We start from the raw sequence: 13,922 nt of genomic DNA, 5'->3' as shown, positions 1-13,922 counted from the left end.
CAAATATATTTTTTTATAAATTAAGTGTTTGAATGTTGAAAAATAATAAAAATAAGATGGAGAACAAATTAATAACTAAATGATTATGTCAAGAAAAATCATTAGCCAAAAAAAGAAGAAAACATTTACTTGTCTAAAAATCATGGGTTCAATTTTTTCCAGCAAAGATTACTTGGTCAATATAACCTATATAATGTTTTACCAAATTTTCTTTTCAAAAGACAAGTACAATTTTTTTTAAAAATCATATGGTTGATTGACCCCATCTCCTCAACCTGTCTCCGCCAGTGCACTTGCCATACCTCGTCCCCATCTAGGTCCGCCCTCTATAATGATATTCTTTAATAATGCTGGTCACTACTTTCTTCTATCTTTTTTTTCTCATTTCTTCTATTCAAGTGTTATTAACTATCCAAATTTAGCTGCATTCTAAAAAGAATTGTCAACAAGTGCTATATAATACTATAATATATAAAGTCAACTTTCTATTTGCTTATAAACGAGTACAAACTAGGGTTGACTATTTGAGTTTTCAGATGAGCAAACTATAAACATTTTTGGAGAAAGAGCTTTCATTTATGGCTGAGATCTCTGATACTACTCCACAAACACAAACTGTCACCTTCGACATCGAAGACGGTGGATCAGGAGGTGATTCCCGATCACCGGGTATTTCCCGTCCCCTTGTATCCGTATCTTTCGTTCAAAAGGTAATGATATTAGTTGCATTTTTATTGTAATAGATGTTTTCCAAACGTAATAGAGACATATTGATAGTAATTAGTTTGATTCAAGATTAGCATATGCCTATTCAGTTTCGACGTTGGTTTGAGTTTTTGGCCTTTGAGTTTTTCAAATTTATGAAGTATAATAACCAAACCGAATTACATTTATAATGGATCGGTCTGGTATAGTTTTGTTTCTATAACAAAATAAAACGTAGTTTAAAATATTAGTTTTCTTAAAGATTTTTACGGTAGTTGTATTGATTATTTTATTTGAAAAAAAAAAAGATTATGACGTTCGAGCTAAGAAAAAGATCCGTGTGAATCTTTTTCCTTTAATTGATAGGAATATGTAGATAAATTAAGTGTTAGAATTAATTTCTTATATATATATATATATATATATATATATATATATATTAATAACATAGCTTCAGCTGAAATCGTATTGTTGTCAACTATATATTCTAGTTGATTGGCGAGTTCGTGGGGACATTCTCTCTCATATTTGCTGGCTGCGCGGCTATCGTGGTAAATGATACGTACGGTAAAGCGGTGACACTTCCTGGTATAGCTTTGGTATGGGGATTAACCGTAATGGTTATGATCTACTCAATTGGTCATGTCTCTGGTGCACATTTCAACCCTGCTGTTTCCATTGCATTTGCCTCTTCTAGAAAGTTCCCGTTTAAACAGGTAACCACATATACTAGTATCAACTAATTCAGTTATTATTTTTTAGTGTTACAGTTGTACCCATTCACCAAATAGTATAGACTTTTGTATGACATATGCATGCCGATCACGGAATGCAAGATATATTTCGTGATTTACATCATACATTGTGCATGATCACATTTTTATCCACCCATTTGATGATATTGCAATATCAAAAATTAAAATCCAAAGGAAAAATCTTTCGCAAATTTATAATCAAATCAAACGGTATCTCATATAGTCATATTCCACCCCACAATTTTCTCTTTCATTTTCATGAATATCGTAATACCAACCTAAGCCATAAATTCTATGTATAATAAGTTTTGATTGGTCTCTTTATATAGGTTCCGGGCTATATAGCCGCACAACTTCTCGGCTCAACTTTAGCTGCTGAGGCTCTACGACTTGTGTTCCATCTGGACGACAACGTTTGTAGCCTCAAAGGCGATGTTTATGTGGGAACATACCCGTCAAGTTCCAACACGGCGACGTTTGTAATGGAGTTCATCACTACTTTCAACTTGATGTTCGTTATCTCGGCTGTAGCTACTGATAAACGAGCCAATGGATCATTCGCAGGCATTGCTATTGGCGCAACAGTTGTACTCGACATCCTGTTCTGCGGGTAGTTAATCCAAGCCATTAAAATATTGTTTACAAAGTTATTATTTTTGTTTTATAAAAAATATGCAGTAAAATTCTATATTTTGATAAATTGATTAGGCCAATCTCCGGAGCATCAATGAACCCAGCAAGAAGCTTAGGGCCTGCACTTATATGGGGATGCTATAAGGATTTATGGTTGTACATTGTTTCACCGGTTATTGGAGCATTAACAGGTGCGTGGACTTATGATATGTTACGGTCTACAAAAAAATCATATGGTGAGATAATACGTCCAAATTGCAATAAAATTCCTTCGAGAGATCGCCAAGAAGCATCTCAAGACGAGATTTGTGTTCTTCAAGTGGTCAACCAGGCTAACCGGAAAGAATTCATATGTTCATCGCCCACTGATATCAACGACAAAAGAAATGTCACATGCAAGTTGCCATAAAATATCTATGTACTATTCACAACATGAATCTATCGTGCTTTATACTTTCAAAATTTAGTTCACAGTTGCACGTACAAAAACAAAGCTTTGTTGAAAAAAAGTTTCAAAGTCTGTTAAATATTTTCTATGATATACAAATGTTTAAAATAAAAACTGTACTTCGTAAAGTATTTATTTCGAAATTTAAATGTATCAATAAAACAATCTTGTTAAATGTGTGTATTCTTTTGACTTTTTTTCAAGTTAACAATACATTTTGTGTTTTGACCTAGTAGCTTGAGTATATATTCTTAACATTAAGAAGGTGGTACTGGATTAAAGAATTTAACTGATTCTAAAAGAATTCAAGTAAAGCTATAAATAATAAATTTTAAAGAATTTGATAAAGATTTTAAATGCATCTGTCTAATTCTGTTGTTTTATATTTTAAAAAAATTCACATAAATGTAATAGAAATAAATTCCTTTAAACTTTGGGAACTAATCATTTTACACGAAGGAAAAATATAATAAAAATTTGACTAAAATAAATGTTGAAAAAATTCACAAGCACTAATTAGGTGTTGTAAATATGATTATTAATTAGGTGGACGTCTAAACTATTTTTTTAGAAAACGTCATTTTGTTTATGCTTGATTAGCCATTATAACAAACTTTTAGAACAATGTAAAAAATAATACTAATCGAACTAATTATGTATCACTATATGAATATATAGCCATGTAGGGAAAACACAGTTTCATACAAAAACACATAAATTACGATAAATGATATATTTTTTTCATTTCAAAATGATAATGCATTTTAAATTTATAATGAAATTTATATTTTTACTATAAGGTTCTAACCTATATATCTGATAAATAAAAATAAAAAGAATTATCTTAAAATTCCTTCCTAAAGACAAATAATTGTTTTTATTTTTACATTTTTGGTAAATTTTCCTTTAAATTCCTTTCAAATATAATTACCACAAAATCCACCAAAATTAAATAATACAAGAGTTTAGTGGAAACTCCGACTCCTTCAAATTCAACTTCTAAATTCAATACACCCACCTAACATTAGTACCCAGAAAAAACTGAGTATATATGACACTGAACCGTTTTACAAATATTAAGCCTTAGGTTACCGAGACAAAGCCCAATAATTAGTCTATGTTAGACGACAAAAAAAAAATTAGTCTATGTTATTACTCAAAGCTAATCTGACAATATTAGAATAGTGAACCCCGTTTTAAAACGCTAAGATTAAAAATTAGAAAAACCATTCTGAATCGAGTTTGACATCTATAAACTGATGTGATCAGATTTCCATCACTAAAATAAATTGCAAATACACAGGAGTACGCCTCAATGTTTAAAGTTTGAATCCATTAAAACCAATTTTAATTTACGATTATGTAAGAAAAGAGCAGAATCAAGTCGTAAAGATGATTTTGTTATTTTCAATTCGCAGGAAATTAAAGGCAGAAAATAAATACGATTAAAACTTATGGATTAAAAAGCATTAGAAAACGAGTAATTTTCATGAAATACACATCATGAAACAACCGCTAAATATAGAATGTATTAAGTACCATTTTTGAACTTAATGGATTATGCGATGTGTCTCGTCAGTCAAATACCAGGTCCTAATGAAGGCCAATCCAGAGGGGATATTGTCCCACATAGGGAATTGCGACAAGGAGATCCTTTGTCTCCTTTCATTTTCATCTTGTGCACGGAAGCGCTCGTTAGCTTTCTTAATCATGCAGAAAACCAATGAAAGATTACCGGGATGCGCATAGCGAGAGCTTACCCATCGGTGTCCCACTTGTTATTTGCTGATGACAGCTTCTTTTTTTGTAAGGTGGAGTCCCGTAAATGTGAATGCAATAAGGTCATGAAAGCATTAAAGGTGTATGGGAAAACTTCAGGGCAATGCATCAATTTTGATAAGTCTTCCCTACTCTTTGGAAAGAGGGTCCCAATAGATATAAGACACCAGATCAAAGAGGTACTGGATATTGAGAATGAGGGCGGAATGAGAACCTACCTAGGTATTCCAGAGGAAATTAGTGGCTCTAAGTGTAAGCTATTTGCGTTCCTTAAAGAAAAGCTTGATCAATGGATGGTCGGGTAGATGGCTGACAAAGGGCGGAAAGGAAATTCTTATTAAAGCCATAGCCTTGGCACTACCAACATATGTTATGTCAAGCTTTCTACTTCCCCTGGAAATCTGTGAAAAATTAGCAAGTACTATCGCACGGTTTTGGTGGAGCTCGAATCCATCAAACAGAAGGATGCACTGGGTAAAATGGGAGAAGTTATGTTTCTTCAGAAGAAGAAGGAGTAATTGGATTCAGACTGATTCATGAATTTAATCAAGCACTGTTAGCCAAACAATTGTGGATACTGATACAATTCCCAGACTCACTGCTTGCAAGGGTTCTTCGTGGAAGATAACATCGTACTTGTTCAATCTTGCGTACAACATCATCCGTATCTCCCTCCTACATATGGACTAGCCTAATGGAAGCAAAGGTCTTACTATCATTGGGGATCAGACGAGTGCTACATTCAGGATATCAAATTCAGGTGTGGGATGATCCATGGATCCCGACAACCCCGGCTAGGCCAGCTAGACCAGCTGTCCCGGTGGTGCATCCACAAATGAAAGCATCTGATTTTATCCAGGATAAACCAAAAGTTCGGAATGTAAGGATGCTGGAACAATTTGTAGCCCCGGGGGATATTCCCCTTATTCGAAGTTTGACCATAAGTCAAATGCATAGAGATGACAAATATTGTTGGGGTTATATAAAGAGTGAGATTTATATAGTGAAATCTGGATATTGGGTGGCAAGAAATATAATGTATCAACCTCCCGAGGAAGTGGTATCTGAGCCCAATATAACTAAGCTGCAAGCTTACGCCTAGAAGATCAAGGCCCCCAAAAAGATCCAACATTTGATTTGGCAAATGGTTTCAGGCTATATGGCAGTAACGAGAAATCTGACACGGCGTCATATGCGTTGCGATAATTATTGTCCAGGATGTGGAGAGGATGATGAATCAGTTAACCATGCTATATTTGAATGCCCTCCTGCTTTGCAAGCATGGACATTACCATCCACACCTTCGTGTCCTGGCATTTTCCCAATATCAAGCGTCTATATGAACCTGGACTATATGTTCTGGAGGAAGAGTGAAATAGAAGACCCGGACTTAGACAGAGATCCATACCCATGGATTATCTGGTATCTTTGAAAGCAAGGAATGACAAGTTATTTAGAGGAATATCACGTGAGTCAGAGGAACTAATTAGACATGCCCAGAGTGAGTGCAACGCCTGGTTCGATGCAAATCGAAATGAAAGTGATGATACAGACCCACCACAACATATTGGGGATATACAAGGCGTTAGCTTGGAAAATATCTGCCTGGTTGATGGTTCTTGGACTGCAGATTCACAATATAGCGGATTGGGATGGGTATGGCTAGATGGAACTGGGCAGGAACAACTCTTAGGGTTGAGGAACAAGCAGAGAAGATTATCTTCAGTACACTCTGAACTTGAGGCACTAATATGGGCAACGGAGAATATGAGTCAACATATATCATGCCAGAACTTCGAAACAGATTGTAAGGACATAATCTCGATGATCAAGGACCCAAGAGCATGGTCAAGCTTCTCCACGGAGTTATCAGAGGTAGCAGCTATTCAAGGATGCTTTCCGAACTTCAAGATCTTTCATGTACCAAGGGCACATAACAAGACAGCAGACGCATTAGTCAAGACCGCTCGAGCTTTTCATAGAAATCTAGTTTTTGTTGGTTGTTCTATTCCGGTCTGGATTCCCAGACCACCTCTAGTTTGAGTAATAGAGCAGCCTTTTGATGTCAAAAAAAAAAAAAAACTTAAACAACTTAATTAGATTAGCCTTCTCTTGAAATACTAAACTCTATGTATTATAATGATAAAGACTAACTTCGGTTTTATCTCAGAATCTAAACATGCAATAAAATTAAGTTTGATAGGTTCAAAAAATTATAATAATCAACTCATGTTGGCTAATATTATCTCGCTCATCTTAATTTGTTATAGGCGTTTAAACATTAATTTTAAATTAGATTATCACCTGTGCTCAAAAGCACGGAATATTTTTAACAAAATTTAATATACAATATCAATAGATTTTAAATTTTTTGATAAGTAATGTTTAAAAAAAAAAATTTTGTGTATCTGAAATTAATAGATAATTATATTATTTTATATCTCTCCTATTAGAATATTACTTAATTTTATTATTATTTCAACCCGTTTCTTTATGAACTAATAAATTATTTCTAATTTTTTGATTAAATTTGTGAAATATACTTAGCTAATAAATTTTTAATTATAAACTTATTTGATGTTAATTTATTCAATAACATTTTATTTGAATAAAACCATTTGATGTCAACATAAACCATGCATAATATCGCATATGTAAGAATAAAAGTAAATTGAGAATAAGAATCTAATATTTATTAATTTTAGAGGAAATAAATTTTTATTTATGAAAATACAAACAAAATAATTTATTAACTTATTAAATTTCATATTAAATTATTTTGTTTGTTGTACCTAAACCTGAAAAAATAGTTATACTTATTTTCAACTTTTTATAAATTATCTGAGTAGTTTTGAATCAAATAATTTAAAAAAAAAGACAAATAAGAAGTTATTAAAAAGGTAGTACCTGATGTTTTATATTGTTTGGACACAAGATTAGTTATTATGTTGTTTGGAAACACATTTAGTAGTATAACATTATTTTCCATAATTAGAGGATTGAATTTTAACTATATAACTAGGTTATTCTCTCGTACTCATACACGGGTATATATCTTTGTAAAGTTAATATATTATAATTAATTGATATTTAATTTTGATTTTAAATCAAATTTTAATATATATTTATAATTTATATTGTTTTAATTATACATATGATTTTGGATAAGCTATATCTAGTCGGTTTGGTTAGTTTTTAGGTCATCAATCGATTTGTTTATCTCTCGGGTATATTGAATTGCATTTATTTCTCTGAATTAAACTATAATATTTTATTTTAATATATTTAATTTTGATTAAATTCTCATTTGCATTTAGATTGGTTATTTTCTTATATATGTAAGTATATTACTGTAAGATTATGTAGAACGTAATATATATTGTGTTTGGAATTAAATAAGAAATAAACTGAAGTGTTTGATTCAGAATTACATAAATCAAAATAACGACAATATTTTAAAGTCTCATGCATATATATAAAACTATATTGTAACAACTAGTTAATATTTTATTTTTATTTATTAATATGTTTTGAGCCATCATGTAATTTCTATAAAATAAATAGATTCTTTTTATAAATATATATTTTCTTATTGTAGTTAGATCTTTGATTTTGGATATAAGTTGAATTAGTCCAGTCATTTTATGTTGTGAGTATATTGAGTTACATATATATTCTTTCAAATTAAATCTTAAGTATAATTAAGTCAAATCAAATTAGTTTTACTTTTCGCATAATTGTGCATGTACTTTTCATAATATTTATCAAAATTATATGTTGATTTTTAAAAGATATAAGAAAATAAAGAGATGATCAATAGGAAATTACATACATAAGTACATGTGATAAATTTTTGTAAGCTCATTAACAAATATTAATATTTACAATAATTAAAATATTTTATAACTTCTAAATAATTGTATGCCTTAGATTTATTGAAGGGTAAACTGAAATTATTTTAAATAATCTTAAAAATTAGAATTTAGATTTGCGTGGATATTTTGATTATGGATATATTGAGTTCCACATACATAAAGAAAACATAAAATTGAAAAGAAACAAAATATTAAGAAAAAATATTTTTTAATAATGATAAAGTTTAATATATATCTCATTAAAAGTATATGCTATTTAAAAATATTTTTTTAATTATTTGATTTAATATGCTTATCATAAAAAATCTTTTTAGGTTTCATATTTAATATCTCTTAAAATTTAGCACTGAAATTGTGATTGGTTTTGTGAAATCATATTATATAAGTAAAATATAATTTATGGGTGTTTTTTGGCTGTAATTGTAAGATATTATAGTCAGCTAAAGATTATGAAAAACAACATTTTAATAATAATTATTATTAACTAATTTTAGTCAATTAAATATAAATCGGTTTATGTTATTAATTATTTTATGCAATCATCTAAGAAAATATATAGTTATAAAAAAAATATTTCTATTACTTTGAATTTTTTTATTGTATAAAGTAAGTTTTAAAATGAATAATATTTATTTTTTTAATATCAGGATTATCTTTGTGAATTTGTTTTTATGAAATCACATTATATAAAAAATATATTATTGTTTTCATATAAATAATATATATATAAAGAAAGTATTTTTATTATTTTGAAAGTATATATTTTTCGTAAAAGTATGTTTTAAATAGAATATTAATATTTTTTGAACTTTCCTTTTTAATGAAATCATATTATATATACATATATTTTTGTTTTTAAATTAGTTTTTAAACTTTATAAATGTTTCCTTTTTATTATATATGTTATTTGGAATAAGTAAAATGGAAACTAAAAAAAAATGAATAATAGTATTGAAATTCAATATTTTTAATTTATAAAGGGTACCTCTGTAAATAACTTTCGTAAGAATTGACGTAAGCGCGACACGTAAGAAACTGACTTCTCAAATAATATTATAGAGATAGAATAGTGTAATAATATTATAGAGATAGAATAGTGTAATTAATTAAAAAAAAATTACAAAAAAGGTTGGGTCCATGAGAATGGTTCTGTTTTAATAAGAGAGATGCATGAAAAAAAGATCATAAACTAGTTCTTAAGTCTACTTTCATAATTAAGAACAACTTAGATGAAAAATCGAGTAAATAATTCTCTAACAAATAAATTTAAACAATCCAAAATTCTTTCGAACCAACCTAATCCTAACTATGGATCTACTCAAAAATTATAACAAAAGCGAGAAACTCACTGAACAATCCATAATATCAAAGGGAATCAAATAATGGAGTCATAATTCTTCTCTAGAACAAAGTATAGAATCGCCTCCCGGTCTTACAATTCTCCAACCAAAGTAACAGACGATATCGTAGCATAAAAATTATCTGAAAATAGAAGATATATGTCAAAATACGCGAAGAGAAATTACAAGCGAAACCAAACTGAAAATAAAGAGAACTGATTTTTTTCTCGAATTAAACTGGCGCATACATACCATTTTCAGTAAAATGTGCGTAAGTTTAAACATAACCGTTGAATCAACCTCAAACCAGTTGCATTGAAACTTGAAAGTCTAACTCAACTTGTGACCACAACTGAACTTAGTCCATTGGTAGAAAGCCTTCCATCCATTGTTAAAACTTCTTATGCATATGTACAGTTATGCATCCTCAATTTCTCATTTTCACCCAATTTAATTCTTCTGTTTGAAATTTGAATTAAAACCTGAAAAATCGATAAAGAAATTAGAAAAAAAAAACTCACACATACTTTGACTCAATAAAATATTTGCAACAAAGGGTAGAAACCGCTTATCATAAAGTTTAAAGAACAAGGGGAAAACAAAACGTCAACATACATTGTAAAACAACTCACATAATTAAGAAAAAAAAAAACTCATCTTATATCTCTGTAAAAATATATATTGTAATCGTTGAAACCAATTTTGTATGGTTCAATCAAGAATATGTAGATATGAAATCATGTCTAGTGGCTGTTTAACTAATAAGAGAGTGCACTAACACATGAATAGCGGCCCTCTCTCTAAACAATTCGAATTTGCTATGTAGACGCTCATCATCCTCTCTCTGGCAACCGGTTTATTAGCGTCATGTGTTCTCTCTCTCTCTCTCTCTCTCTCTCTCTCTCTCTCTCTCTCTCTCCATATTCTTCTTTGTTGCGGTGTTGTTGTTTCAAAAATCGTTGTAGATTAGATTTGGTGCCATCGAACTCACCTAGTTGTGTTAATGGTGGTGGTGGAGGCGCCAGAGGACTGCGCCTCTGATAGGATACTTGAAGATCCTTATGTCCAAGCTGAGGTGGCACCAAGAAGATCAGCAAGGCCACATAAGAAGAACCATAAGTATCTTCAGGATTGAAGATATATCTTTCCTTTTATTTCTTTATTTCAATTGATAATAAGAGAACGCTTATTAAGCAACGTTCTCAACTTTTCCCACATTCCCTGCAATGTAGGAGTTAATGACTCCATCTCTTTGTTTCTCTTGTTATTTGCTTCTTGTACTTCTCTATTTAAGTAAATGAAAAAGACAAAAAGAGGTAGACTTTCTACCCAAAAACTACTTGTGTTCTTATTATTGTGATCAACATTGATATCTTTTACAAGGGACCTATCAGTGGTATCAAAGCTCTTGATTTATAACCTTGTTGATGGCATTCACCAGAATCAACATTCAACAAAAACCCAGCAAATTTTTTTTTCCGATCCACCCCCATTCAAACATTATTTCGCCCCGTACCACCAAAAATTCACAAAAAAACCGGCTTGTGGCTCAAAATATACGGAAAGAGACCATGGCAAACAACCGCAAACGACTTGAGGATCTCGAATCAAGCATGGGCATGGTTCAGGACGAACTCCTCAAATTGACAACCGGCATCACCGACAAGTATAAGGGATTAGAGGATTCCTTCAACCGCACAATGGCCGACTACCTGAGGGAAATGCGTGTGCTGATCCTCAGCAGTCGCGACACCGGATCCAGCGCATCTTACATTCCACCACCACGCGATGCTACCCCACCACACAACACCCATACTAACGATGTCAATCCTTTTGCACCTGCTCCTCCTGACCAACGTCGACGTGTCAAACTCGAGCTTTCACGGTTCAGCGATGGAGACCCAACTTAATGGCTCACCAAGGCAACTCAGTATTTCGCTTACCATGACATCACCGGCAACCAGCGCGTCAACTTTGCTTCTTATCATCTCACAGAAGAAGCAAATGAGTGGTGGCAAGCAACCGTACGAGCAATCGGTCTTGAACACCATCTTATCACATGGGAGACGTTTGAAGGAGAACTGTGGACACGGTTTGGCCGACTCGTAGCACAAACTTTCACGAAGAACTCTCCAAAATCCAAAAAACCGGGACGTTCCATGAATACCAACGCGCCTTCGAACGACTATGTAAAAAGGTGTCGAACTGGTCAGAGGAAGCGCTTGTTGGAACATTCCTCGGCGGTCTCCATTCCAACATTGCAGACGATGTAAGGATGTTTCAACCAAAAACACTAGAAGGGGTTATCAATTTGGCTCAAATGAAAGAAGACCAAATGCAGTAACAAAAACGGACCTTCACACCTCGGAGCCACTCCTACTCTGCTTCGCCCTCCAGAGCTATTACCTCAACCACACGCCCTGCACAAACACCTCGAAAGCTCAGCTGGGAGGAAGTGAAAAGAAAGCGTACTTTTTGTATCTGCGACGAAAAGTATGCCCCAGGACATAAATGTGCTAATCCACAGATCTTCATCATGGAAGGCATCGATGACCATGACTCCGACGATGCAGACACAGAGGAAGAGGACACCACTCCTGAGATTACCCTCAACGCCCTAACAGGCTGGGATTCTCCTACGACGATGCGCCTGCTCGCAATCATCAGCAACCACGATCTCCATGCTCTCGTCGACTGTGGTTCAACACACAATTACGTGAGCGAGAAAATGGTCATCGAGTTGAAACTGCAGGAGACACCGACGAAACCATTTGATATCCACGTAGCAAACGGTACGCCACTACGATGTTGACGACGGTTCGACAATGTTTGTATCCAGATCGGCGGCGCACAATTCAGCGTCACACTCTATGCTTTACCCTTGGTGGGCCTAGACCTCGTACTGGTATTCAATGGCTACAAATTCTCGGGCCCGTACTCGCAGACTGGAAAGCCCAAACTCTGCAATTGGATTTGGAAGGCAAAACCCATATCTTTACTGGGCTTCATCAAAATAAAATCAGGCCCACCACCAAAGATGAGATCGTAAAGGAAGCCTAACAAAGTCATTTTCTCTTTGCAATCTGCTCACTGGAGAACCCATCGGAACCACGATAGCTCAATGATGGTATGCGACTAGTTTTGGACTATTTCACATAAATTTTTCAGACAACACCCCACGGTCTCCCACCAGTCCGCGACATCGAACACACCATTACGCTTAAAGAAGGTACTGATCCTATCAACGTCCACCCATATCGTTACACCTATTTCCAGAAAGACGAGATCGAGAGGAAAGTCGCAGAGATGCTCAATGCGGGCATAATCCAGTCACGCTCCAGCCCGTTCTCCTCTCATGTCCTCCTCGTCAAGAAGAAAGATGGATCGGGCGGTTTTGTACTGATTATAGAGCTCTCAACTCAGCCACAATCAAAGATCGATTTTCAATCTCCACGGTGGAGGACATGCTCGACGAGCTTCACGGATCAGCCTATTTCATGAAACTCGATCTCACAGCCGGATTTCACCAGGTACGGATGAGCCCGTCTGATATCCATAAAACGGTGTTCCGTACGCATCATGGCCATTTTGAATATCTTGTTACGCCGTTCGGTCTTTGCAACGCACCGTCAACCTTTCAGGCTCTCATGAACGACATCTTTCGCCCTCTCATGAGGAAGTTTTTGTCCTCGTCTTCTTCGACGATATCCTCATCTACAGCCTTACTTGGGAGGCAAATTTACAGCACGTACGCGAGGTGTTACGGTTGATACAACAACACAAGCTCTCTGTTAAACTCAAGAAGTGCGAATTTGGAAAACGGGAGCTCGAGTATCTGGGAAACATAATCTCCAACACCAGTGTTACAGTCGTTCAGTCAAAGGTCCGAGCAATGACTGATTGGCCATTCCCTACAACAATTACAGAACTTTGCTGCTTCCTTGGCTTGACAGGTTATTACCGCAAGTTCGTCCGCGACTATGGCTTGATCGCTCGTCCCTTGACTAACCTTCTCCGTAAGGGTAAATTCTTATGGAGCTCTGAGGCAGATGCAGATTTCAACAACCTCAAGAGAGAAATGACAACTACACCTACTTTGGCTCTCCCCGACTTCTCAAAACCATTCGTCATCAAGACTGATGCTTCAGGAGAAGGCATTGGCGCAGTTCTTTCTCAGGCAGGTCAGCAAATTGCCTTCATGAGCAGGTCACTAGGTGTTACAAAGAAAGCTTGGTCCACATATGCGAGGGAGATGTTAGCTATTTTGGTGTACGTGTAGATCTTACTTGTTGGGTCGCAAATTTCAGATCCAAGTAGACCAAAGAAGCCTACGTTACATGTTGGAACAGTGGATCCTAACACAAGAGCAACAAAAGTGGATGTCTAA

At 34.0% G+C, this 13,922-nt stretch overlaps 2 protein-coding genes across 2 annotated transcripts; both read left to right on the top strand.

Moving 5' to 3' along the window:
* The first annotated feature begins 540 nt into the window (after positions 1-540).
* LOC106310763 (aquaporin NIP3-1) lies at positions 541-2,564 on the top strand. Its single transcript, XM_013747983.1, has 4 exons — positions 541-710; positions 1,197-1,421; positions 1,790-2,070; positions 2,169-2,564. The coding sequence occupies exons 1-4, from the start codon at positions 579-581 to the stop codon at positions 2,500-2,502; spliced, it is 972 nt and encodes a 323-aa protein (XP_013603437.1). The 5' UTR covers positions 541-578; the 3' UTR covers positions 2,503-2,564.
* Positions 2,565-12,071: 9,507 nt separating this feature from the next.
* LOC106308599 lies at positions 12,072-13,814 on the top strand. The gene is made up of 4 exons (XM_013745745.1): positions 12,072-12,327; positions 12,430-12,515; positions 12,704-12,926; positions 13,177-13,814. Exons 1-4 carry the CDS (start codon positions 12,072-12,074, stop codon positions 13,812-13,814), a joined length of 1,203 nt encoding a protein of 400 aa, XP_013601199.1.
* The last annotated feature ends 108 nt before the right edge of the window (positions 13,815-13,922 follow it).

Source organism: Brassica oleracea, chromosome C8 (genome assembly GCF_000695525.1).
Source record: "Brassica oleracea var. oleracea cultivar TO1000 chromosome C8, BOL, whole genome shotgun sequence".
NCBI classification, from domain to species: domain Eukaryota; kingdom Viridiplantae; phylum Streptophyta; class Magnoliopsida; order Brassicales; family Brassicaceae; genus Brassica; species Brassica oleracea.
The sequence above is the reverse complement of the archived record's forward strand: the minus strand, read 5'-3'. Positions and strand labels throughout refer to the sequence as shown.